Source organism: Tigriopus californicus, chromosome 1 (genome assembly GCF_007210705.1).
Source record: "Tigriopus californicus strain San Diego chromosome 1, Tcal_SD_v2.1, whole genome shotgun sequence".
In the NCBI taxonomy this organism is placed as follows: domain Eukaryota; kingdom Metazoa; phylum Arthropoda; class Copepoda; order Harpacticoida; family Harpacticidae; genus Tigriopus; species Tigriopus californicus.
The window spans coordinates 4656295-4683019 of NC_081440.1; the positions used below are offsets into that span (position 1 = coordinate 4656295).

General features: G+C 39.3%; 2 protein-coding genes across 2 annotated transcripts in view; both read right to left on the reverse strand.

The window, feature by feature from the left end:
- The window catches only part of LOC131889737 (uncharacterized), a 16152-nt gene extending 1105 nt beyond the window's left edge, over positions 1–15047 (reverse strand). Inside the window, exons 1-11 of the mRNA XM_059238914.1 lie at positions 14682–15047; positions 10288–10536; positions 9956–10219; positions 9636–9890; positions 8542–8790; positions 8214–8468; positions 7952–8149; positions 7617–7893; positions 995–1080; positions 356–687; positions 113–294 (exon numbers count right to left, since the gene is read on the reverse strand). Coding sequence (XP_059094897.1) covers positions 113–294; positions 356–687; positions 995–1080; positions 7617–7893; positions 7952–8149; positions 8214–8468; positions 8542–8790; positions 9636–9890; positions 9956–10219; positions 10288–10536; positions 14682–14979 — 2645 coding nt within the window. The 5' untranslated portion in view covers positions 14980–15047. The remainder of the gene's footprint in view (positions 1–112; positions 295–355; positions 688–994; positions 1081–7616; positions 7894–7951; positions 8150–8213; positions 8469–8541; positions 8791–9635; positions 9891–9955; positions 10220–10287; positions 10537–14681) is intronic.
- A 3627-nt stretch (positions 15048–18674) lies between these two features.
- LOC131889992 (uncharacterized) lies at positions 18675–26338 on the reverse strand. Its single transcript, XM_059239237.1, has 7 exons — positions 26119–26338; positions 25779–26055; positions 25488–25573; positions 24874–25205; positions 24627–24811; positions 24307–24422; positions 18675–19157 (listed from the first exon to the last, which is right to left on the reverse strand). Exons 1-7 carry the CDS (start codon positions 26336–26338, stop codon positions 18928–18930), a joined length of 1446 nt encoding a protein of 481 aa, XP_059095220.1. The 3' UTR covers positions 18675–18927.
- Positions 26339–26725: the final 387 nt, after the last annotated feature.

Genomic DNA, 26725 nt, shown 5'->3' on the forward strand with positions numbered 1-26725 from the left:
GTTATTTTTTCTTGTCCTGTTTCTGGTCAGACAGATTTTTGTACTTTCTTCGAGATACGCAAATTAGTCCCTATTTATGCAATTTACATAATTTGACCAATATTGATCTTACCGGTATTCGTCAAGCCTCTCAAACCGACTACTTTGGGCATTTTCAACGTTTTCGTTCCATCCTCCGATGGAAAATCGAGTCGGTATTTCGTGATTTAAGATTATCTTCCACATTTGGGATTGCCCTTTATCTCCACACACCGGTATATGGCGAAGTGGAATCATAGCATTTCCTGGTTGCTCCTACCAAAGCAGTAAGAGTGTTGAAATTTGCGAGAAAGGTAAAAAAAATGGTCAATCTTACCCGGCCATTTATAAGACTATTGTACTGATTGAAATTAGAGTCCCACCGATTCCAAAGAAAAACGGTGTTATTCATGTGCATGCCATTTCCATAGCCAGTTGCAAGAAAGACCACGTTTTCGTGAAACACAGCAAAGCTGTTTTGTGATCCAAATCGAGATACGGTCATGGACAATAGAAGGAGCTCTTTCACCTCTCCATTGGAGGTTGGATCGATGGAGTACACGGAATTTGAATACTCATTTTGTCCTGTTTCTCCACCGGCCAAAAGGAACAAATCTGGAATCCAGTCACCGTTTCCTGGAACGAGGCTGCAAGCCATTTGGCGCAAGCCTAAAAGGCAGACTAAGGGCTCTAAACCATATTCTTACTGTATCGAAATTTTTGTGCAATTTGCGGGAATCGATGGCTCAGTAGTTAGGTACATTTGGGTGTGCAGTGCATATGCTTTTCTACTCCACCCAGAGTACCAGTTTTTGACTCGGAAAGAGTTTGAACCATACTAACCTTGATTATTTTACTAGATGCTAATTTTTCGTATCTCCTTTTTCGTCTCTCCATGTGATATGGTCGAGTAAATATTGAACTGTGCTGTTTCTTTACAAAACCTATGGATAGGAAGGAAGTGCAATAAACTTACCCTGTGGAAGACTGAAACTGCTTTCTAACCACGAGTCACTTGTAATATCATAAATCTGGACGGATTTTGAGTAAGTAATCACATTCCTAAAACAATCAAAAGACAATTAATCGGGTTTCGTTGAGCACTTGAAAACAAGTCCAATAATGAAAAGTTAATGCATTCGAAAATTGGTTTTATTAAAGTGCCAATTTTACGAATTTTGAACTGTTGACTATTCGGATGTCTAGGCAAGCTCCGGTACCAGTAGATAAACGTGCCTGTAAGTGCCAGTGATGCAAATTTGGCGCTTCAAACTATTTTTAACGATGCTGATTATAGCTAATTATGGATGATGTTTTCAAACTTATGCCATTAAGATTATCTACATCCTGGACCCTTATTTGCATCTTTTGCATCTTGGGCCCGTTTTCANATTATGGATGATGTTTTCAAACTTATGCCATTAAGATTATCTACATCCTGGACCCTTATTTGCATCTTTTGCATCTTGGGCCCGTTTTCACATTTTTATGCATTTTAGGCTTCTTTTGGACGATTTCGTGCGGGCCGAAAAATTGCATTTTCATTCATTTGATCAGAAATTGGAACCCCTGGCGCATGTCTCCACTTGACAATTCAGGGTGACGCCTTCCATCTCTTTCCTAGGAATTATATATGATCCTACAGCAAACTAGAAACATTGAATGAGCATGTTTTATCAAACAAAACCCCACAAACGGCAACCCATTGAGCGATTCCAATTCCAAAGAATGACATTAGCTGAAGTCGAGTTTCTAAAAAAAAAATAGGTTTCCTCAGATATAAAAACTGGCAATCTCCGGGAGACACTTGAATTTTCGTGGCCCATGCAGTGATCACAAAATCTATTCCGGATACCCTGACACCAGCAATTGAATTTTGAAGTGCCCCTACTGCCTTTTGATTACTTTGGGGACGACTGACACGTCAAAGCTGTTATGTCACAACACCTGTAATTGTTATAGAAGTTTAGTCTTGGATTGTTGTTCAGATGTTAATCCACTGGAATCAGAGCTTACTGTTCTAAGAATATCTATGTTCAGCTCAACATATTGCTGAAAATTATTTGCCGTTGCAATATAAAGCAGCTTTTAAGTTCAATTGCATGCTTATTGCGTCCTGGGCTTGTTTTTTACATCTTTATTTGCATTTTCATGCATAATTTTATAACCTTACTCATAGTACTGCGAAAGAAGGGCCAATCTCTCAAATCTACCTGTACCAAGCCCCAAATTTGGATTACTGACACTGGTCCCAACAAACATACGAACCTGTCAGAGCTGGCCTAAACGTCCACATATCCAAAGCATAATTGCCAGAAATATGGAAAGGGAAGGTAGGTTGAGAATTATTTTTTCTTGAGTGAATGAGTTAACACATTGCATCTTTTTTTTCGAATGAGAATGGGCATTTGTTATTTCAATTACGCATTTCAATTTTCAGCTTGATTTAACGGTTGGGCCAAACGTTGCACCCTCTCAAAACTCATTACATGCTCTAGAGACAGTGGAAGACCAGTTGCTAAGCGGTTTAATGTATTTTATAAAGCATAGTCGAGCATATTCTAAACTAAGTATACTGGAGTATACATTTCAGTACATAAACATACTACAATGTACTCTTGGAATGTGCTCAAAATATAGACAAACTGAAAGCAAGTGTACTCAAGGGATAAACAAATTTGGGGTAATCCTCTGGTTAAGCGTGCCATGAGTTCTGTCTGATGGGAGGTTGTTGTGCATTTACACTGATGCCTCAAGCATTCGAATTTCCGTCAAATTATGCCTGTATATCCCTGACTGCCAGCACAATTCATGTATGAATGGATGGAAGATTTATGCTTTTATGTTTTCCATCTTACATATCAGGGTGGCCAGAATTGTTTTCGGCACAAGATACTAGCTCAAGCCAAATCAAAGGTAGAAAAATGAGCAATGCTAACAAAATTTAGAAATGCCTGGGCATCGCAAATAATGCTAGTTTGATGACAAAAGCCAAACCAATGCATTTTTTGTCAATGATTACCTTGATAAATACTTTCTGACCACCCTGTGATGACTGACGAGTATAGGGACCTTTAAGCTGATGTCAAACTCAACCTTCTGAGAAAAATGGTCACGAAAACTAAATTTTGATACGTTCTTGGGCGGTCACTTGTCACATCTCATTTCCTAATACAATAGCTTAATCAAATCGATGGAGATTCTTGCGACAGTCGTCTTTCATCTTGACTGGAATCTTAGGTTATTACTTATTGTCAACCATTATTAATCAGACTCGAATCTTGTAGTTTATGTAAATAATTGAGCAAGCTGAATTGTATGTCATTATGTTGCAAAAGGTTTCGCGGGTGAAGTCGAGTATCTTGAAATGCTGAATTTGTTTCTTACACCTTTCCACATGAATACAAGCAAATGAGCACTTGCAGGCAGAAATCGATTCCAGAAAATTTGAATTAAATGGTGAGAACGATAAAATACCTGACTAGAATGAGATATGACACTAATTATGACTAGAATTGTTTATTGTGTGAACTACTCAAACATCGAATTGATGATAACAGAAGGGGTTTAATAATGGACTAATAATTTAGAACCATGCTAGAAAAAAAGTTTTTTAAACGCACTCACTGTTCAAGAATGTTTCAAGCATAAGTGTTCCATATACAAGCAGAACGCATAAAAAGAATGGTAACGTGCACGAGATTTGACATTTCATTCCAAAAAAGGCCCATTTTCTAATTTGCGCGTCTTCATCAAATCTGATCCTTCACGAGCTAAGAAAAGTGATTGCAAAGATTGGTGATCCCAAAGAAGTGATATTGTTAACAGTCTTAAGCACACCTTCAACATAAGAGGGAAGTCCAAGAAAGTACGTCTCACTTTTAATGTTTGAAGAAAGTGAAGATATTCTGCCCGGATAAGAATTGTGCCACTTAGGGATTCTTCTTTGCACTTTGTCTATACGGCCAATATCCCCTGTTAGGAGGGTTCCATACTTCGAGCTTAGTCTACATGAAAAAAGTGAAGAGGAGAATCAAATCACAGCCAGTACATAAACAGTTGGGTAGAGACAAGCGATGAAAATCTTGATTAGTACAGAAGATTGGGTGGGTCAGATTGAACAGATCCTGTTTCAGCTCCCGCCATTGATGACATTTGGACCGGAGCCGGAAAAAGGTGCGTGACCGCCAATATTCCGAAGGGATGTCAGGCCAAGGACAGTAGGGTGTTAGTACGTCCTTGACCGAGAAGGACAACTTGTGTCCGGACATCACCTCCGGAAAGGTCAGGTTCCCAACACTGGGACACTAACCTGGTCAGCCCGATGTTTGGCTGTAAAAATACTTCCATGCATTTTTGGCATATTGGGGAACGCACAGAAATCGTTTGAGGAATTTGGTGAAGGTGGCATCGGCGGATTTGAGGGCGGATTGAGCGGAAGGCAGTAGAGGAAAATTGGGTTGATGTAGGTCCGGAAGAGTTGAAGAACTATTAGAGAGGGAAGATTCTTGATTGGAAGTCGATTGGAAATGTTTTCGATCCTAGCCCTAGCCTTGACTATTGATGATTTGAGATGGTTGGTGGAGGAAAGTTGGGTTGAAGGTGCTTGAGGAGAGATCCACAAAGATTGGACAATTTTATAGAGGAGAGTAACTACCAAGGTGGTAGAGCAGCTGGTCTGGAAATCAAATTGGAATTTGGGAAGGAGATCCCTATCCTCGGCCAATCCGGAAAAGCGGACGGCTAAAAGGGTGGGTGAACATCATCTTTAAGAAGAGTTGGCCACTCTGAATAAAATTTGCCCGAGTCTACTGATTGTAAGAGACTCCCGTGGATGCGATTCATCCATCCTTCCAGAATTCTTGAACGTTGAGTGTAATGGCAGAACAGCTTCAATCCATAGATTCCATTGTGGATTATTCTTTGGAGTTTTGATCATGATGGCCCAAAACCACTAAACAGTAAGGACTACCTGGCTTTGGCGACATTGTTCATTGAAATTTTGGAGGAATGAATGCTACATGTGTTCAATAGTCCTAGTAGCGCTGGAAAAGTGACCGCCCAAGAGATTTGTTTACCTTTGCTTTTGAAGATGACGTGATCAGTCAGCTGTAGCTTAAAGGTGCCTATTGTAAAAAGTTGACTTGTTCAGGCTTTCCATGTTGGCATCAGCTGCAAATTTGGCGTCAAACAAAGCAGGCGGGATTGGCAGGAAATAGGGCAAATTAAATGAAGGAGATTGACGAAAAACCGTTGCTGGGCACCCTGATTTTTGTCATCTTGTGGAGTGAAAACAAAGACAAATCTCGCAGTCAACTCACACCATCAGCCCATTAAATTTCCAACGTTTGAAAGATTTCAAACAAAACAAAAAAGGGAAGATATGTGGCTAGATATGTTAGATCAGGTTCCTAGCATGACAGAGGTCCCTGGTTTGATTCTCCCACCACCCTTTATCAAGGAAACTTTTAGACAATAACCACTCCCACAGATAGAGAACCAATCTGATACAGACCAATCTGATACTGCCTATCGGAACAATATGTTAGGGCGATGTGATGGCTAGCTTCGCTGGCTGGGCAAGGTTCACCCCTCCAACCCTAGCACCCCAAATACAACAAATTGTGATGCAGGGTGTAGTCGGTGCAAGCACTACCGGGTACCGGGTGCGATGATATTGCCTGGACAATTTTTTAAACTACAAATAAAGGTATATGCCTAGACTTATTAAGAGGTTTTTGGTAACCCTGCATTCCGGAGATGTCTTTCAGCTATTTATAGCTGAATTTGAGGAAAACAATCGGCATTTGACCATTCCACAACGAAATGGAGAAGTTGCGGCCGAAATCATTGCGCGGCTTGAAGTTGATGATACTCCCACATCTCCAGAAACTTAGGCATCAGACGATCAACCATCAATGGTGCCAAAAAGTTGCATTGGGAGACTGGCAGGTATATTCAGCATCAAAATGGAGGAAGAAACAGAACTCTCAGGTCTCCAAGACTGATCTCAAACACAAAGAGGAAAATTGCCCGCAATCCAACCCACAGCATTAAAAAAGTGGCAAAGGAGGCAAATACGTCCAAGTTCACAATGAGAACCATAATAAGGAGGGACCTGGGTTTGAGATCAAGGGCTAAGGAGAAGCGTCAACCACTCACAGAACTTCACAGAACAAAGAGAGAGTCCTGCTCCAAGAAGATGTTGAATTGGCTGAAGTCAAATCCCGGTAAGGCTGTGATCTTTTCTGCTGAGAAAAATTGGAATTGTGACATGCACATGAATCAACGCAATACCCAATATCTGGCCAAGAAAAAGACTGATGTTAATCCCAGTGTGAGATTTGTAGCCAGAAGCAAGTTTCCAGCCAAGGCCATGAGCTTTGGTCTTGAGACGACTGATGGGTTTGCTTTCAAACCAATTTTGGTGGGTGGTGTTACTCTCAACAACACCAAGTACATCAGCCTTTTGGATGAGGTGGTCTTCCAGGCCCTTGATCAACACTATGGACCTGGGAACTACCTTTTGCGGCAAGATGGCGCCCACTGTCATACCAAGAGGGCCAATCAAGAGTTTCTTGAGCAGAGCGCAAACTGGGGTCTGGGGGATTCTGACCTAAGGCCATGTGGCCGGGTAATAGCCCAAACCTGAACCCCCTCAACCACCATGTATGGGCGCGGGTGGAGGGCCTTGCCTGCGCCAAAGGCCATGCAAATACTACTGCTCTGAAGACCAGCGTCAAGTAGGATTTGGGAATATTATCTGAAGCCAACCTAACCAAAGCGGTCAAGTCCTTCAGGTCCAGGTTGGGAAGATGCATTGCAGTAGGAGGCTCGGTCTTTCAAAAATAAATGTAGCAATATCATACCCTTAATTATGTATAAAAAGTTAATTCCTTGCCATCTCTATGGTCCGGATATTACACTCCTCAAAGTTGCGAGAAAAGTGTATGATTGCTATCATCGCACCCGGTATCATCTTGGCTCATCACTAGAATAATGTTTGCTTAGACAAGTGGGTATTGAAATAAATGTTAAAATTCAATGCATGCACGGTGCAGCTTGGCTACGCATGATGTCTTTCAGTTTTCTCCATGGAATGGCGTCAACTGTTTGTTTCCGCCTTCGCTTACCGAGCGGGAATAATAATGCCTTTTGTGTTGTGATTTATGCGCCAATTTCGGCTAACTGCCCACAAGTATAGCAGGAAGCATATTCAAACTCATGCCATTGTTTTTAGTTTTACAATTAAGAAGCTTTCAGAGCGAGAAAATCCCCCTGTTAAGTAACCAACCAAAACAAGTACATGAACATTATAGGTCTACCTTTCTTGCTGATGTAGTTAACAATAGGCCTAGAATGATTGAGAGCTCTAGCCATTACCACAAGAGGATTAGCTCATTCATTCATTTTGTGTCTGTTTTGAACTGCGCTTTGAGAGGGCATAGCTTTTGATCCAGCTGTTTGATAGAGCTTAAAACCAAGATTCCTAATTAAAGCCACCTGGGGCCTGGCTCATTTGAAAAACTTTGCAATCCATTGACTCAAATCAGAGTGGTTAATTCTCAACTTTAGCATCTTCGTCCACATGTCCAAACCTGGAGCCACCGAATGTAAAAATGCGATTATGATGCAAAATCCCACAATGAGCGTAGAATCCAGAGTCTGAATATGCTGCCCCATTGGTCCAGGAAGATGATTCCAAGTTGAGCATTCGCAAATTTGGTATCACGTTGGACCCAGAGCTGAGACCGCCAACGGTGTACAACGTGCCGTCATGGTAGAACATTGGAAACATCACCAGATTATCTATCATCGCCGGAAGCGGGACCCAAGCTCTTGGAAATGTGTTGAATCTCCACCGATAGCACTTATCTGGAAAGGATCAGCACTCTCTTCTGGATCCAAAGTTAACCCTTATTATCTAGATTACCTTGTTCTCCACCCTCAGTGTCAGAAGTTCCACCACATACAAATACAGACTCATCTCCATATGCGTAACCCATGGCCCTCAAGGGAACGGGTAAATCGAGTAAACCGTGGTCGCAAACTCCAGCGTATCCTCTGAAAATGGCGGAAGTATTCACGTCATTCTGGCCATCTTGTCCTCCATGAGTTAGATGTAGCTTGGCTGAAACGTCAGAGGCTTGTTAATACTTAGATTCATTTTCATTTGATCCCTTCTTAATTCTTACGATTAGTTTCCATAAGGACTGCTTCCCCTGATTCAATAAACAAACTCGAGTTGACGAATGGATCCCCCAAAAAGCAATGTTGTCCTTGGACCACAAATGAATAACATGGTCCATCATCAAAGTTGCATCTCAAAAGACATTCATCTTCCGACTTTGGGCTTGGATGGGTGAGTAAGATCTTCTTATACATTTGTGAGGCCCAATTAATTGTAGCTCGTGGCTTGTAAAAGCTTCGTAAATAAGGCACTTCAGATTCTGAGTGAAATAATTTCAATTAGTTGAAATTTGAAAATGCAAATCGAATATATTGTATATATGAATTTGTCACCATGAACATGAAGATTGAATACATCGTCCGGACTGTCGGCATACTCGTAGTGATGTAAAGCGCCTAAATAACAAGTGAAGCCATCGAAAACGAATAATTTGCATGGTTTAGGCAAATCCATCAATTGGCAACGAGTGCTACATGCACCAATGGTAGGAATCAGTGTCAGCAGAGTGTGCATTCTCATTCTCCAAACATGGTGGTGGGTTGGAATTGAGAAGTAGCTGCCCATTGTGGAATTTAATTCGGCTGAAAACCAACCAATCATGAACTTAAGAAACTGTTGACAATGTTTTAGGAAAGAGGTAAGAGGATATTGGTTTAAAATTGCACCACAACTACTTTTATCCCCACAAAGACAGGCTTCTGGAACACCCGACTTACAATCCCGAAAATTCTTCTTGTGTCTCCCTGAAGCCCAAAATTAGGAGCACAGGGTGTCAAACTTGTGTGGGACCGATGAAACCATACAATTAATTCCATTGGTTTAGATTAAGGTAATAAGAATAACACTGGTTTCAAATATTGAACTTGCTTAATTGCTTTCCAAATGTAACATATCGTTACCTAACAACAACGGAAGTAATAATAATTCAATAACTTTCAACATCATTTCAATCAATCTATTTAGCTTTAGTACAAGTTTCAAGTCATTAATAACAATTTCACCAACATCGTGTTGAAATATTCTTGCCATTTTTTAGTTTGTCCTCAGGATTTTAGTTGAATACTTTTGTCAATTTTACGTGGATTTACTCTCGTTGTAATGATGGAAGTATTAGTTGCTCAAAAAGTATAGAATTTTTAGCAAAACATCTTTTGGAATCAGTGGTAAGTTTCAAACTCAGGGAAATGCTTCATACACGGTTAGAAAACCACTTCTGATTAACTTCATGCCAAGAAAATTGTGTGGATTTAATACAATTCAAAAGACGCCCGCCGTTCATCGATAAGATTAAATTTAGCATTGCTTTTGCATCAAAAATTCCATTCAACTAAAGAATTCTTGAAGGTAAATGTGTCCACAAGTTGGCAAAATAAAAAAAGAATGGGTAGAAGCAAACAAAAAGTGTTCTGATAGGCGTCAGACTTACGTAAGAACCCTCGAACCATTTGAACCTCTGAAGAATCAGAATTACTAAGCGAGGGATTGTCCATGTTTCCAAAATGGCAAATCCCATCGCTCAAAAAGACGAAATGACAGACGGGGTTTGTTAGTAGAGCGCAGATAAATTTGCAACTGTGTTCAACGCCATCTGCGCTTCGCGATTTGACATTAAACGAAGCATACTTCGTACTTGAAAAACCCTTATCGAACACGTCCCCATAATTGGTATTTTTAATGCCATCTGAAATTGTTTAAAAGAAGAGACAAAAATGCAACCTCACACGAAACCATACCAAATGACCTCACTTTTTGACACCCAGACATTCGTCCCTTGTGGGAGACCATGTTGAAGGCCATTATTAAGACCGCTTTGTTGTCCAACTGACCCCAAATAGCAAGTGAATCCGTCATAAGCAAGGAATTGGCACGGCATACCGTCTAAGAGACACCAAAGTTCACAACGTTCCCTTTGATCGCAAGTCTTTGAGTAGTAAATATATTCGCTCCACTGTAAATTGGAATCGCTTAACCAATTACCATCAATCAAGGAACCGACTTCCAAGACGAAACCTGAAACGAAATAAAAGTGTCATCTATGTTGGAAGGTCCTTGTAAGAGTCATCAATTGGCTGCATCACCTGGGCGAACATAGACTCCCCCTGGAGGATTAGCAACTTGTGGAGCTTGGTTGTCGTTGGTAGTTCCGTTGCCCAAATGACATATACCATCTTTGATAACAAAGAGTTGGCACCTTAGGTTCCATTTACATTCAAGAAGACAAGCAAATAGTGACTCTTTCGGAATTGATAGAAAAACCTTGGCATTCCAATTGCTTATGATGGGATTCACCAGATGGAAATACTCATTCAAGGAAGAAGAAATAGCCTCTGAAGTCAAAACAAAGTTGTCGGACAATTTTCGGTTAGCAAAATTATTGGTTGAACCAATTTCAAACAACTCAAGCTAATCGTCAAATGGCTTTTGCGTTCAAAAGTCGAATCCTGTATAAATTAGTTGTAATATTTTTCTAGTCAGTGAGTTAAGTATTTGTGCCAGGGGCCTTGTTCCTCTAAATCGATACTTTTATTATTCACATGTTTCACGTTGTTTTACCATTGAATAGTCAAGTTTGGAGTTTACGGCCCAACTTCGACGGCGCACGAACTGTCGGATTTTGGGCATGAAATCGTTTTTAGGGCGGTTAAAATGGCAATTTGTCGGGTTTCTGCTTTCTTAGTGGACTTCGTTAACGTCTTTCACACTCGGATAATACACTTGACTGCTGGATTTTGTAATATATTACATGCTTGCCCATCCTTGGCTTGCTCCCTATGCTCAGGATGTGCGTTGGAAGTCGGCAAAACCCCTATTTCATCTCCTCGATGTGACTTGCAGACCAGCCAATTGATGCTTCTTATTATTGTACGGGAAAGGAAATACGTACATACTTTATTTCTGACATTAGGGGAGAGAAATAAAGTCGTTATATCCGTGATCGTTTGAGCAAACGAATCAAGCAAATCACAGGCAAAGTTGGTCAATAAACAGTTAGGCCTTGGAGCATACGCTAGACTATGTTATAGAGTCGACGGGCTCGCACAGGCAAGAAATTGCAGAAAGGAGAAGGTGGTTTATAAAAAAAATCATTTCATCCCTGTGCTGCAACAAATCAATCACTTGCTACTGCACAAAAAGCATTTCAATTTGTCACCATTCTTTTGCACCGATCGTCGGCTACTGTTGTCTATAACCTACGTTGAAAAACGTTCAACACTGAAAGACGGCAAACTCGAGGAGCATTAATACTACATACCAAGTACCTCCAGACATTGAATTGAAAATACTAATAATATAATAATAATCAGTATTCTTGTGTACAATGACTCATTTCACAATGTATCTTATATCCTTGTGATCAAAATATTTTTAGCTCATACTCTCATCATCAAATCTGATGTCGGGTGGCCAAATCAATAAACAATAAACATAACAAAGAAAGTCTCTTGCGACTCCATATCAAACTAGGTCGCATGTTAAGCTTATTAATTCAAAATGCTTAATGTGCTTGAAGCATAGTCAAGTCAACTGGATTTTTTTTATTGTTACTTAACATTCCCATTTTTGCGCTATGTTCGCAACCAGTACACTCGAGTACACTCGAGATATCCTTGAGGTCCGTGAGTACACTCGGGGACTGTCCTTCCCATTCCTGGGTTGACCGTCTAGATAATTCAAATTGACAACACTTTTCCCTAGTTGGGCATCAACATCTTCTCGTTGAGCCTTCTTCCACAAAGTGAGTAAATGAACGAGTGGAAAACGCCCATCAGCCGCTATGAATAGATCAATGGGCGTGGTGAAAGATCGAAGTGAACCCAAATTATGAAGATTACGATTCCTGCCAGCCAGCTCACCCAGCTCACCCCCTGTCCCTGCCCTTATAAACCCTCCTCACGACGATTTGGTATCTCGACCATGTGCCATTGATTGCTCCATTAATGGATGCATGCATGGATCAATCTCTTTCAAACGGGAGACGAACCCAACCAAGCAAGGGACCAAACAGACAAAGAAACCATGGTAGCCTTTGAGAGTGGCCCAGGCCTTGATCCTAGAGAAGTGACTGACTGCCTCGGAGGCATTCGATATCAGGATCGAATAGTAAGTAAGTGAGGAGGCTATGATTTACATTGAATCATTTCAATGTGTTTCTCTGTCCCAATGCTTTCATTCTTGCATTGAAGGTATCGCCGTGGACAGAAAGAACATACCTACCCGTCACGTCAGGCAGTTGATTAAGAACCGGCCCATCTATCTCTAACCCATCCCCAAGCTGACCCAACCACCCACGCACGAGCCTGGTCTGCCTTTCGAGGTTGGAAATTAGCTTAAACTAGGATCATAGGTGGATTCCCACCTCCCAATTGAACGAATGAACCGAGAATAAACATGATGAAAGGTCAACCCAAACCGCATTAGTGGCCACCACGGCCCTCTCGAACACCCCGAAAGAAATGGCTCAGTTTCTACACTCATCAGCCATTGTCAGCATGAATAGCATCATTTTTGGCTTCCCAACGCTTTCCAATACGCCAATATGTATAATTATACGTTAGCTTTATTCCGATTGGTAATATACTTCCAACAAGACCCATGATTACAATGGCCTCGCACTAGTCACGTGAAGTAATGAAAACAAAAGGAAAAATGAAGTACGACACCCTGATCTGAGGCATTTCATGGAGGATTAATTTAGATTTTGGACGACTCGCATGAATTCAGAATTCGTTTCAACTTACCATTAGCGAGATGGATAGAGCAATCAAAAGATGGATGGGATATGTCACAGAAATGATCATTGCTTCATACTCGACTGGCTGATCGGTTCCCGACTGTTATTCATGTCGGACATCCGAGTAAGCAAGGCATTCTCTTGATTTTTGGCGTTTACATAGGAACGGTCACTGAAACGTCTGAGCGAGCTCTCTGAGTCACTCACTTCTTTTGGGACAAAGCTGAGGATTGCATAGTGGCATCAATCTTGTCGAATGTCCCCCGTGAAAATTAACCATTCGGTTTATGGGGTGAACCTAGGGTTCTCAAATCCACTTACAGCATAAACCATATTTCCAACACTATGTTGTTTTTCTATTTCCTTATTCTCATAACCCTAAAATGACCCTACTTAAAGCATCATCATTATAAACAACATTCCAACCAACCTGCACCGGGCATTGAATGACTTTATCATTAATTCCAATTTCCCATCTATTAGAATTCCGTGGTACCCACAACACTGGTAAAGTTTTCGTGCAAATGCCAAAACTTCTATTAACGATTTTCGTTGTTATTGAAACAAAAGGAACAACTTTTATGTCGTATTTTATCTCAGATTAGTATATTGATGCACTTAAAACCTACAAAGAGATAATATTTTAAAAACATAATCATTAGATGTTGGAAGTAACCTTACTTGCGTTTCCAACTCCAATTTTATCCAAATCAATTGAGTAAGCGATAAAATATCACACTTTCAAAGATTGCATTTGCATCAAATGTGACTACAAATTTGCTCTGGTTATATCTTAAAGCAATTGCCCAAAAATATAATATCATTTTTCCATGCCTAAAATATAAATGAAAGTATTTAATTTTTTTGGAAAATACTTTGCAATATATCTTAAAACTTACTTAATGTCAATATTTCACAATTGTGATGCCATACTTGTAAATTGCAAGTTTAGTCAAGCTTGATCTTGAATTTTGATAATAAAAATTTTTGAATAAAAACATCGCTAGTACGCTAAGACAATTTACATGTTTTTTAAGTTTTAAGTGACTTTTTGCCACTTTTAGCTTTTAAAGAAATCTTAAAGGAAATGAAAAAATGTTAGTTCTTGTCGTTTTATCGAAAAAAAATAAAACGGCTTGGTAATACGTGGAAGTATAATTATGCCACTTTTCGTTGTTTTAAGGTGTAAAACGCAACTTTCAAGTTGTAATAAGTAAGCATCTGCTGAATAGAAGTTTGTTAAATTTTTCGTCAAAACATAATTAAGAGTACGTTTGATACTGATTGCCAACGTTTTTTTTAGCAATGAGGCATTTTAATGGACTTTAAGTTGTTTTACACACTTATCTGAGCTACTTTTAAACATGTGTATTTCACAAAAGTTGTTCCTTTTGTCTCTGACAAAGGAAAACATATCTAGATGTCTTGGCATTTGAGCCAGCCAACACTATACACGAAAATATAACCGGCCTGTGAAGTAAACAGTATTCTGATATTGACCCAAGATATTAGTACAATGACAGAACTATGTACTCTGAAAACGACACTTTTTTGAGTTTTGGAACGCAACTCATTCAGTAATTGAATATTCAATTGAGCCGCATGTTTAAATTATTCCTCCACAAAACGTCCCATATCAGGGTGCCGTAGTACATTTTTTTTTTATTAAATCTCCTTTACGTCACAATCTTAATTGGACGAAGATTGAGTAATATCGTGAACAAACTGTGAACAAATTACCTTGTTGGATGAACATTTCCATATCCTTGGCTTGAGGTGATTGAGCTACTGAGAACTGCGATCTTGGATCAGCCAGATAACATAAAAGACCATCCCAAACACTCCCAAGACATTCCTCCGTTTCCAGGAAGCAAAGAGCAGTGCATTCTAATCTGGATTGCACTGGGAACGAGATTTCCTTGTATATGGTTTTAGGCCATATCTCCTTGCCAACAGCTTGTCTTTTGAATAATGATGCCCTACACCTGATTTGCATGAGGCCAATAGTTAGGAGCATAACATGAAAGAACCTGCTCATGGTTCAATTGTGCTTGGGTAACCTTCTCTTCAATCGACCAAAACTGAACAGAATTAAGTGGGCACCTAACATAAATATATGACGAAACGTCAATTGCCATTTTTTATTGATTAATTCAAGAAAAGGTGTATATGAACGCAATAAAAGAATCGTTGCAATTCTTGGATATCACGCCTTTTGGAGATTTAGTCTGATTAATGCAAAACTTGATGCAAGAACAAAAACAAATCACTTCTAAGATTAAGATATGAACCAGTGCTTGAAAACGGAGGACCGAGAGGTAAGTTGATCGAAGAAACGTGTTTCGTTCATGAGGTGATACTTACGACAAACATGATTTCAAATTTAAATATCGCCCCTATTTACTCTTTTTTTATCCCTTTTGAATTTGCAGGTGTATATGTCCGTGACATGATTGTTAAAAGAAAAAAGAACTGCCTTCAAACTCTTCAATTTGGGAAAAAGTCCATGGCATTCGAAATTCACCATGGCATAACTAAGGAATCTGAAAATAACCCATCAATTTTCCTAAGAACTAATATCACTGCAAAATACAAGTTTGAAAAGTCTGGAATCCCTGGAATCGGGTAAACAAGAAAATTTTGCGAAAAAAGGATAAAACAAATAAATGATTTTGGCAAAAATATAAGAAAGCAAAATATTTCTTTCGAAGTTAAGATTTTCTCTTAAAGTTCGGATAATGGGTTAAGGTGGCGAAAGCATATGTTAACTAACGTTAGGCACACGGTGAGGTTCGAACAAGTAAAAAAATTAGTAATACTTTGGTAATGGAGCGTAGTGTTAGCATCATTATAGCCCATTCTCGTTAATCCAGGATTGACTATACTATTGCATTACAATTTCATCCATAACAAAATCTCCTATATTATATTGCAACATTCAAGGGCCAATCAATCTGTTCTGTTCCAAATATGTGCAATATAAATTTGGCCAAAAGACGTCATTCAATTAATCATGAATAGAGAGTCTAAAATATTTGAGCTTTAAAGGAGTTTTTTGCTCATACATTGAGCTTTTATACACAGTTTTTTTATGTTTAAGAAACGCATTCTCCGAAACAGCGAACGGTTTCATAAACGTTTTAAGCACAAGCTAAGCATTATATCTAAATTCAGAACATTTCATTCAAAGTTATGTAGGTGTTGATATAGTAGTGTCCTTTAAGTCAGACTTAGACATTTCTTGTTATCAAAATACCTGAACAACCCAATATTCAAGGGCTAGCCAAATTTGCCAATTCGAATTCGTTGGTGGATTCAATATCATATGAATTTAATTTCAAGTAAAAATTCTACCTTTTTTTCGTTTGGAAGTGCTGGGAAAACCATTCACCGTAGCCGTAGAAATGTGTAAAATAAAAGTGATCGAAAATTGTCTTTTCGAAGAAAGTGTAACATAACAGACCAAAAAAAATTGCAGTCCTCTTGTATGTTTTTCGGAATTAATTTTTCAGTTTAGCCAAAACTATTTTACAATATATTTTACGATATGTTTACGAATAGAATTATCGTATCTGCTACAAAAAAAGATGGCTAAATATTTTGCCTTTGTCTTCATTTGGAATGACGACTTGACCCCAAAAACGTTAATTGCACCAAAAGGGGATCTTCATTTAATGGATGTTTTTACGTTTTGAGTTCATAAAATATGTCCTCCTCTTCCCAGGTCTGGAAATTCCAAAAAACTTTGAACCATTTTAACTCTTTCATTGTTTATTTGTTAGGACTTCTCAAAGCATACTAATAAATTTCCTCACTTGTTCTAATCGTTGTTTGTTATTTGTTACTTAGTCAGATGGCAGCTCCTTTCGCTAAATATTGGAGTACAAATACTGCAAAGAAGTCAGAGATCAAAACAAGGGTAGCATAATGAAAAGAAAAAGTTCTACCAATACATTAAGCCTGCTATAGCGCTAGCCTCTGCTACTTCATCATTTTTGGTCCTGTTACACGACACAAATTTTATCGCATAAATTCGACAAAGAAGCGATTCACAACTTACAAACAAACTCTCTTGTCGTTTACAAAGGCAAAGCAGTTGAGTTTGTTTTGCCAACTGCCATGACTTCACATGACTCTACATGACGTCAGCAAAGTAAGATTATCCCGATAAATTGCAACTTAAAGCGCTCTGTGTTCCTTCTTTTGAGAAAAAGATTGTATAATTTCGCCACTCAATCCCAGTTATTTCTTGTTCGGATATATTTGAATAGCTTTCTGGTCAATTTGAGTAGAACTGGCCAAGGCAATATCAAAGTGAGGCCGTTTCGTTTTTCTAATGATTGTCCCTTTATCTAATAAAATGATTGAGCTATAAAAGATGATGAGTTTAATTATTATCATTATTTGCTTTGCTTTTTCACGGTCTTTTCTAACCGCTACAAGAAATCTATTCCCCAATATTATTGAATTGAAAGGTTATAATTCGTCTATTTATTAACTGTCAATTTTTATATGATATTTGATCCACCAACGAATTTGAGTTGGCAGACCGAGCTAGTCCTTGAATGTAGGGTTGATCTGGAATGCTATCTAAAAATTTGTCCAAGTCTGACGTGAAAGATGCTACCGGATCAACAAGGCTTATGTATTCCCAACAAATATCAGAGGGAAGCAAATTAAACAATGAAGGAGCCCAATAAAGAAGAGATGTGGACTTCATTGTTCGAACTAACCTGGATTCTCGAGGGCTTGAAGGTGCTCTCAAAAAGCATGTTAAGCCTCTTAGGTCACTAGAATTGACCCTAAATCCTGGATTGGGACAAAGCTCATGGATGTTATTAAAAACGTACAGTATCAGATACCTTTCGTACCTTCTCTGAACACTGTATAGTCCCAACCTTTCTAACCTCTTCCAATAGGAGAGCTCTCTCATTCCTGTGATGTTCCTAGTGAAACATCTTTGGACTTGTTCGACCTTTTGCAAACCTGCTGAACTAATTGGAGCCCAAATGGGTGAAGCATACTCAAGATGTGACTGAACAAAAGACTTGTACAGAGTTAGCATCGTGATGCTATCTCTGGACTTGCACGTGCAATACACATATAATTAGGCTGAACTCTTTTAAGTCCATGGTCAAGTTTTGCCCAAAAATGATTGCCAAATTACCAAGCCCATTGCCTGATTGGAGAACCTTATTTGGACTCTCCATCGATTCTACTTTGACCTTGCTGGATCAACATTACCTAAAAGAACCTCAACCTTCCTGGCATGCCCCACCCTGACAAGCCTCCTCTCGACACGGCTCTATTATAACGCTCCTCTATGTCCCTAGCTTGTCACACTACCATCATTACAAGAAAGCACTTGTTCAAAATGCAGTTTTCTCTCTACAATTTGTCAAGCATGGACTTTTAACACATGAATGAAGAGCTTACTAAATCAAGAGAAAAAACAGCTTCACCATCACTGAATTTGTGTCTTTGATCATGACACTTTGTGAGAAGAATTAATGGATTCAAAATTCATAGTGCAATTAGTTATGGCAAATAAACAATGCTTAATTTGCCATTTATTCACTCAAGTCCTTATGACTTCTTAGGCTAGTCAATGCATCCAGTCACGTGACGTCATAGCACCTGGGCCAGCCAAATTTTCGATTTGTTTACACTTTTGTTAACTAATCTTCTTTATAGAATACTTGGTTTCCATTTTCAATAGTGAAACAAGTTGACAGGGAAAAGTCGAACTTCAGGACTGTTCAAAAGTAAACAACGATTGCGGTAATTTGGGCAAAAAGAAAACACCATACCAAGAAATGTAAGCAAAAATGTGGAATGTATTAAAACTGAATGTTTAGTCATAAAAGTACATTGATGGAAGCCTCATATCATATGTTTGGCCACATGGGACACAGAGAAACAAGTACAAATCTAAATGATTTTATTGACTGGTTTTCTACATTTGTAATTCGCCTACAAAAAAAATTCATTTTAATAATTCAGGCAAAGCTATTATGCAATCATCTTTTACAAAAAGTTGCACCACGGAAACGAACACGTTGGGCGGTCCAGGAAATTCTCCAGTGAGAGAATCCGTTTTGATTCTCCCCACAGAAAACCAATGTGGATACGTCGAATTAGAATCCCCAATTGTCAGAGCATCCCTGTTGTTGTGCACCAATCCATTAAATCCCAAGGGCATACCCAACGCCACGCCTAGGTTTTAAAGTGTTTTTTTAGCTTTTTCATATTCCAACAATAGAGACCCACTGGTGCAGTATATGAACAAAAGTGCTTTTGAAATATGAATAAACGGAATTTCAAGGTGGGAAGAATTTAAGGGCATCTTGGGTGTCTTCTTCGCCCTTTACTTCGTCTAGGCTTTTCCAATCTTACATGGGTAAAATTACGAACTACTATGGCTTCAAATTAAATATTAAGCAATGGTTTAGGTCCTGACTGCTTGATAGTGCAACAACACTTTCGCAATCATTATTTCCAATCAAGTGATTGACGCCTATATCTAAAGGCTACATTTTTATTCTGAACCTCCATTTCTCTTATTCTCAAAAAAAGCAACTACTCCTCAAAATATCAGAAAGTACAAATAAGAAGTGCCCAAAGATAAAGAATAAAAGTTCGTTTGTTAAGCAACTTTGGAATAATAAAGGTCATGTAAAGTACAAAACTTAAAATGCCTCTAGTAGATGATATTACAAATGAGTAACATGCGTAAGACTTCCATTAGCCATATGGCTTGCTTGCATGGAAGTCCAAACCAAAAGGATACATGTAGGGAGGGTACCAACCAATAGGGCGCTTTCACACTCGTAATGTAAAAGATGGTTAAAACGTTTGAAGGATCAATGGATGATATGTCACATTGTAACATGCCACTTATCACGATATTCGCCGGAGCGCCTTTTTAACAGATCACAAAGTTAGTCAGATTACGGCAAAAAGACAAAAAAATAAGAATTTCATGCAAAACAATTCTTTAAATGACAATCTGATGAATTTGAGTCGATGAAATTATTCAGCGTTTGTAATTTCCAGAGTTTCGATGAGTCTTGGCAAGAAGATTTCAAATTAGTTTGCTTTTAAAGATCATTTCATGTTTTTGAAGGAGATAAGGAGGGAGATTTTGAAGCCATGATGATTTGATTAAAGGTAAACTAAAATAAAAATAGCACCCTCTTCCTTGAAAACCTTGAAAGTTGACTACACTAGGGACGGTTCCTTTCATGCACCAAAAGGGAAACATCATCTGGCTTTGTTTAGCTAGGTCCTTGATTTTTTTTTAAAAAATAGGGATTTGTAAAGACCATCAGTAAGGGCATTTCTTTTGGCTCCAATGATCCAACAGACGGCTCTCTTTTGAAGCGTGACCAAGCCTTTTGCAGCAGAGCCGGAGCCGAAAGAAAAGGCCCGTATTCGAGCCTATTTTTAATCTGGGTATTATCTGCTGGATGATGAATGTCTAGAGATAAGAACCACCTAGAGAAAGTACACTAAATTTCAGAATGCTCTTTTTAGGCTCTTCAATGCGATACTCCGGGCTCAAATTGATTAACAATCAATGGCAAATATTATACTTATATATAGTTAGAGATCCCTATGGACGTTGGTGGGGAGAACGGAGAGGGACCGTTTTGGAAGAAGGGAAGGGCAAGGAGAAGAAGGATGAGGGATTTTTTTTTTGGTGCGGACTTCCTTACCGCTACCGGGATTGGAATCCCAGCAGTTCAAGACGAGAAGATTATTTATTATACTTGACTTTTATTTATATATATTATTTGATCGACCAACGAATTGGAGTTGGCTGATCTGGCTAATCCTTGAATATAAGGTTGATTCGGAATTTTAGTCAAAAACTTGTCCAAGTCTGACTTAAATCTTGCTACTGGATCAACCCCTACATAAACCCTACGAATATTTGAGGGCAGCAAATTGAACAATGAAGGAGCCCGAGAAAGAAGAGAGTTGGACTTCATTGTTTTAACTAGCCTGGATTCTCGAGGGCTTGAAGGTGCTCTCAAAACGCACATTAAGCCTCTACGGTCACTACAATTGACCCTAAATCCTGGGTTGGGACAAAGCTCATGAATGCTTTTGAAAACGTACAATATCAGATACCTTTCGTACCTTCTCTGAGTACTGTACAATCCCAACCTTTCTAACCTCTCCCAATACGAGAGCTCTCTCATATCTTCAATGTTCCTAGTAAAACATCTTTGGACCTGCTCGAGCTTTTGCAAACCTGCTGAACTAATTGGAGCCCAAATGGGAGAGGCATATTCAAGATGCGGCTGAACAATCGACTTGTACAGAGTTAGCATCGTGATACTATCTCTGGACTTAAACGTGCGATATATCCAACCACATGTTTGAAAAGCCTTACCAACTTTCAACTGGATATGCTCATCGAACTTTCCATTATCTTGGAGGACTACACCTAAATCCTTCATGGATGAGACCTGCTCAATGTCCTTACCTTCATCATCTAATAGTGGAGTGTCTAATGGCGTCGACCCAAAGGTCATTGAGCGGAATTTCATTCCATTCAAGGCCATGTTACTCGCAGCAACCCAGGAATAAATTTGGTCTAGGACCTTTGCCAGACAACCGGAATCCTGACCATTCCTACCAACTACCAATTTTGTATCATCAGCATAAGAAGAGATACTGACATTACTACTACCAAGCTTCTGAAGCGGAGCAATGAAGATGATGAAAAGGAGAGGACCCAAAATGGAGCCCTGAGGGACCCCCGACTTGACATCATGTATGTCACTAAGGGATCCCTCAACCTTAACTAATTGTTTCCTACCACAAATGAAACTTCTTAGCCAATTGAGAACCTTGCCTTGGATCCCAATCTCATGGAGCCTGTTAACTAAAAGGCCATGATCTACCTTGTCAAAGGCCTTGGCAAAGTCGAGATAAACTACATCGACTGATTCATGGCTCTCCAGTCCCTCAATAACCTGCTCTATATGCTCAATCAGTTGGGTAACCGTGCTAAAATGTGCTCGGAACCCATGCTGGCTAGGAGGAAGGACTTCATGTATATCAAGAAATTCAACAAGTTTGAACTTCATGATCTTCTCAAACACCTTCGCAATATTCGAAGTGAGAGAAATTGGCCTGTAGTTACTGGGGAGTGACTTATCTCCCCCTTTGAAAATTGGAACAACATGAGCTACCTTCAGAGAAGAGGGGAACTTGCCCTGGTCCAAGATGCAACGCATCAAGTACGAGAAAACAGGAGCAAGAACCTGTGAGCATCTCATCAGAAACTGAGATGTCACTCCATCAGGGCCAGGGGAGCTCGAGAGTCTCAAGTCCCTGATGGCCTCTAAAGCATCCTGATCTGTGACTACAAGATCATCTAAATGCTCAGCTTGACAAGCCTTGCCAGTCCCAACAAACTCATCAATAGAGCAATGGACTGTTGCTCCTAAACTCAGTGGAGTTGAAAACACACTAGAGAACTGATCTCCAAGTATGTTGGCCATAGTCCCTACATTGTCTATGGCTTCCCCATCGACCTCAAAAGGCCCTACAGGGTGTTTGATCTTTCTCTTAGAGTTTGCGTAAGTGAAAAACGCCTTCGGATTCGACCTCACCTCTTGAACAACTCTACTTACCTTGTTCAACTGATCTGTCTCAATGGAGGCCTTAATTCTACCTTGGATTAAATCCAACTTTCTCTGAAGGCTAGCCACAACTACTGGATTCAAAGTGCTCTGGAGCCTTTTTTGCTAGTTTGCAACTCTTTTTGAACAAATTCTTCCTATACTTCTATGGGAATAAACATTGTTCAAGAGTAATGAAGAACGGGTTCATAAGGTTAATTTTGAAGCAATGACTTAGCAATTGACATAGTTAACTTTTATATCATTGATGCCCATCACTGGTCCCTTGTTATCCCCTCACCCCCACCCAAAAAAAGTTATCTTTGGCTTTTTGGCTTTGATAATACCAATGTTAAATAACTTACAAATTATCATCAATAGGCCAACTGGAAATCTTGCATACCACTAGGTTTGGAGCTTAGCTCAGAATATACAACTTTGTAATGTTGCAGATTTATTCATAGAATATAAACGTGTTGAAAAAGATAATAAAAGTTCACGCAATTGTGTTAAGCCTCTTCAATTCGACACCACCATAAAAAGACAAAAACTTATTTGCTTAATGAATCATGAATTGAAAGAAACACTTGCTCTCTTAATTGTGCAACACTTCATTGCTATTTTGCTAATTTGTGTTTTCGGACAATAATTGCGTGTTAACCTTAAATAAAATCGTCGGTTTGTGAAAAATCAGCACTCTTTCGATTATGCCTAGGAGCATGGGGGAGATAAAGGCAAATGTTGCGTTGAGCAAGCTGATGAGTTACATCTTCCATATATTTCCACTGAAATATTACATCATTTTCAAAAAAGTTAAAATCTTATCTTCTTTTCCAAAACATGAAAAATATTTGAAAAAATGTTTTTATTCAAGAAAATATTTTCTCGTTAAGGAGAAAAGCTAAAACTTTAGCTAAAACTATGGTCATGCTTAAGGTCGGGATGAAGCCCAGAATGACGGGCGACAAGGCTTTCTCTGTCCATTTTCCATGATTCAAAAGTCGAGAACTCAAAGCAAGAACAGCGAATCCCTGAAGAGCAGACCTGACCAAGAACGAAAATCTGCGATTGCTGGACTTGTCTTCAGAAGACCAAAATATTTAAGGTCTTTCAATTGTCACTTCATAATGAAGACTTTAGATTCAACATCATCAAGCTAATTTTTAAGTAGGGAGAAACAACAGCTAGATTTTTGGATGATCAGCTTACTCGTCTCATCTCGCCAGTGAGACGACTGACACGGTGGTTCAAAAGCCTTATTAAAGGTTGACAGAAATATTCAAACAAATATTGGTAACTTTTAGAGATATTTGTGCTCAATCTGAGCAATAATTGAAGAAAACCATAAAATCAAGTGATGCTGATAATATTGCGAGGCATAGAAAGCCGTCAAGAAGGATTCGAATTTTCTCCTAAAATTTGATAAGGTTTTTTGACTGATGTCATGAGAAGGTTGAGACGAGAGGAGATGACACGACTGCATCCAAGAATCCAGGTAGGTGAGAGAAATGTGGGTTAGATCAAAGGATTATGTTCGTGTGAAAGAGAAAGGCAATGATGAGAAAAAGAGAGTATGAGTCTTGCATGAACAACTAACTACCAGTGCTTGGGAAACTCCAGTTTCATCAAAGTTTTCACGGTTAGAAACAATGGTGAAGGGGCAGTGTCGCTCGCACCCGGTAGTCGCACTAAAGTTTCAGATGTACCACAGGAGTGTTATCAGTTACCTATAAAGTCGGTGGCTGATCCATTAGATTGTAGTGATGGGTCATTAGTTTGGTACCACTCATTGTAGGTTCCAAGCTCCGGGTAGATTAAACGGAAGTGAAACCTTCCTTCACATCTAAAGCGACAAAGAAATTCAAAATATGTACAATAATGACTAATTTGTTAGCTTGATAGGCCTAATGTGAGTCATTGGTTAAGTTTACCATGAGTACTATGGACACAAATTAACAGACTAAGACTCAGGCTCTTTCACCAAAACGTCACCTGGTATTGACAAATACGCTATTGTAGCTTGAACAAGTCAAATACCCCCACCCACCTGAATTCTTCTAGCATTTGAAAGTGACTGTAAATAGAATTTTGATCGTCATTCATGTTTTCGTTCCAGCCTCCAATTGGAAATCTGGTTGGCTTGACATGGTTGACAATGAGTTTCCACATACGGGATTGAGACTCGCAAATCGGCACATGGCGAAGAGGAATCATGGCATTTCCAGGAAGTTGCTAAAAACAACTCGTTCCATCGTTCAGATAACCAACGAAAACTAGATCAAATGGCAACTTACCCGACCCGGTAGATCATTATTAAATGGTTCAAAGCTCGGATTCCAGCGGTTCCATTGGAGCACAAACTCGGTTTGGTAGCTATTGTTCCCGAAACCGACTGCTAGAAAAACATTGTCTCCAGCAAATGTGGCAAAGCTGTTTTGTGGTCCAAACTTAGCGACGGTCATGGACAGTTCTAGCATCTCCAGCACTTCTCCATTTGAACTGGGGTCCATAGAGTACACTTTATTTGAGTATTCGCCTGAACCCATTTCGCCCCCTGCCAATAAAAAGATGTCTGGAATCCACTCTCCATTCCCTAGCACAATAGAACAAGCCATGTGTCGTAAACCTGAAAGCGTCACAGCAATTATCTCAATACTAAAGGACAACTACTGAGTCCATGTACACGTTTGGGCCTCTGTGGTAAAATCTAGAGACCGCCTCCAAGTCCCAAAATAACTGATCTATTGGTTGATTTGCCAGTGATTCAAAATCACCCGTTATGTGTAAACCAAACTTTATTACTATTATTGGCAATAAAAGATTGGAAATCATGACCAGAAGAAACAGAAAACTGAGAACGATAGAGTTCCAATTTCGTTCGTGCATTTAAAAATTTGCTTTTACGTACCTCGTGGTAAGATGAAAGGACTGATACGCCAATCGTCATTCATAATATCGTAAATATAGATTGACAGTGAATAGGTAATTGTATTGCTGAAAAAAATCAAGAGTAGTATGCATTCACCATAAAAACAGAGTATATACACATTTTTAAATGCAAATTTTAAGTGAACAAGATAACGTAATGAAACAAAAACAGCCCACATCGAAATTGACGACGAGTTAAAAAACCTTTCTTTCAGTAATCAATGCCATATCAATAAATAAAAGTCAAGAAAAACTTGATTAACTTGCAAACCTCGAACCGCCAATCGAATAAATTTGGCTTTGATGCAGAATCCCACATTGAGCATAAAATCCTGAGCTTCCATAGCTTGCACCCTTGGTCCAAGATGAATCGCCCAAGATCAACCGATTCATCTCTGGGATTATACTGGAATCATCACTGATACCACCAGCGGCATACAATGCTCCATCCTGGTAATACATTGGGAACATCATTTGTCTATACATCATGGCAGGAAGTGGCAACCAAACACGAGGAAAGGTGTCGAATCTCCAACGATAACACTGGTCTGGGAATACCAATCCTTTCAAGTGGACCCATCTCTAGTCAGTCAAACCATAATTAGTGTTACCTTGTTCCCCTCCTGCCGTATCTGATGTTCCTCCACAGACAAAAATTGAGTCATCGCCATATGCATAACCCATGGCACTCAAGGGAACGGGTAAATCCAGGAAATTGTCATGGCAAACTCCTGAGTGTCCCATAAAAATGGTGGACCCTCTGTGATCACCATTAGGATCACTCCCTCCATGAATGACATGAAATTTTGATGGAGGAAAAAGACGACACATTTTGAAAACAATGCCAGTTTTCGCTACTCCTCTTGTTATGCAGTTCTCACGATTCTTTTCCATTAAAAGTGCCAAATCTGTTTGAATGAACAAACTTGAATTAACGAACGGATCACCCAGATAACAGTCCCCTTGGTGCACCACGTATGAAAAGCATGGTCCGTCATCAAAGTAGCATCTCAGGAGACATTCGATATCATTGTAACGGGGAATCGGATACCCAAGGGGGATTCTCTTGTACATTTGTGACGCCCAATCATCTGTCATTTTGACTGTGTAAACGCCGTCCAAATATGACAGGAGGGATTCTATGAGCAAAAAACAATTAGCAAAGGGGTTGGTGCACTCTAGCGCTCTGACACTGATCATTACCATGAACTTGAACGT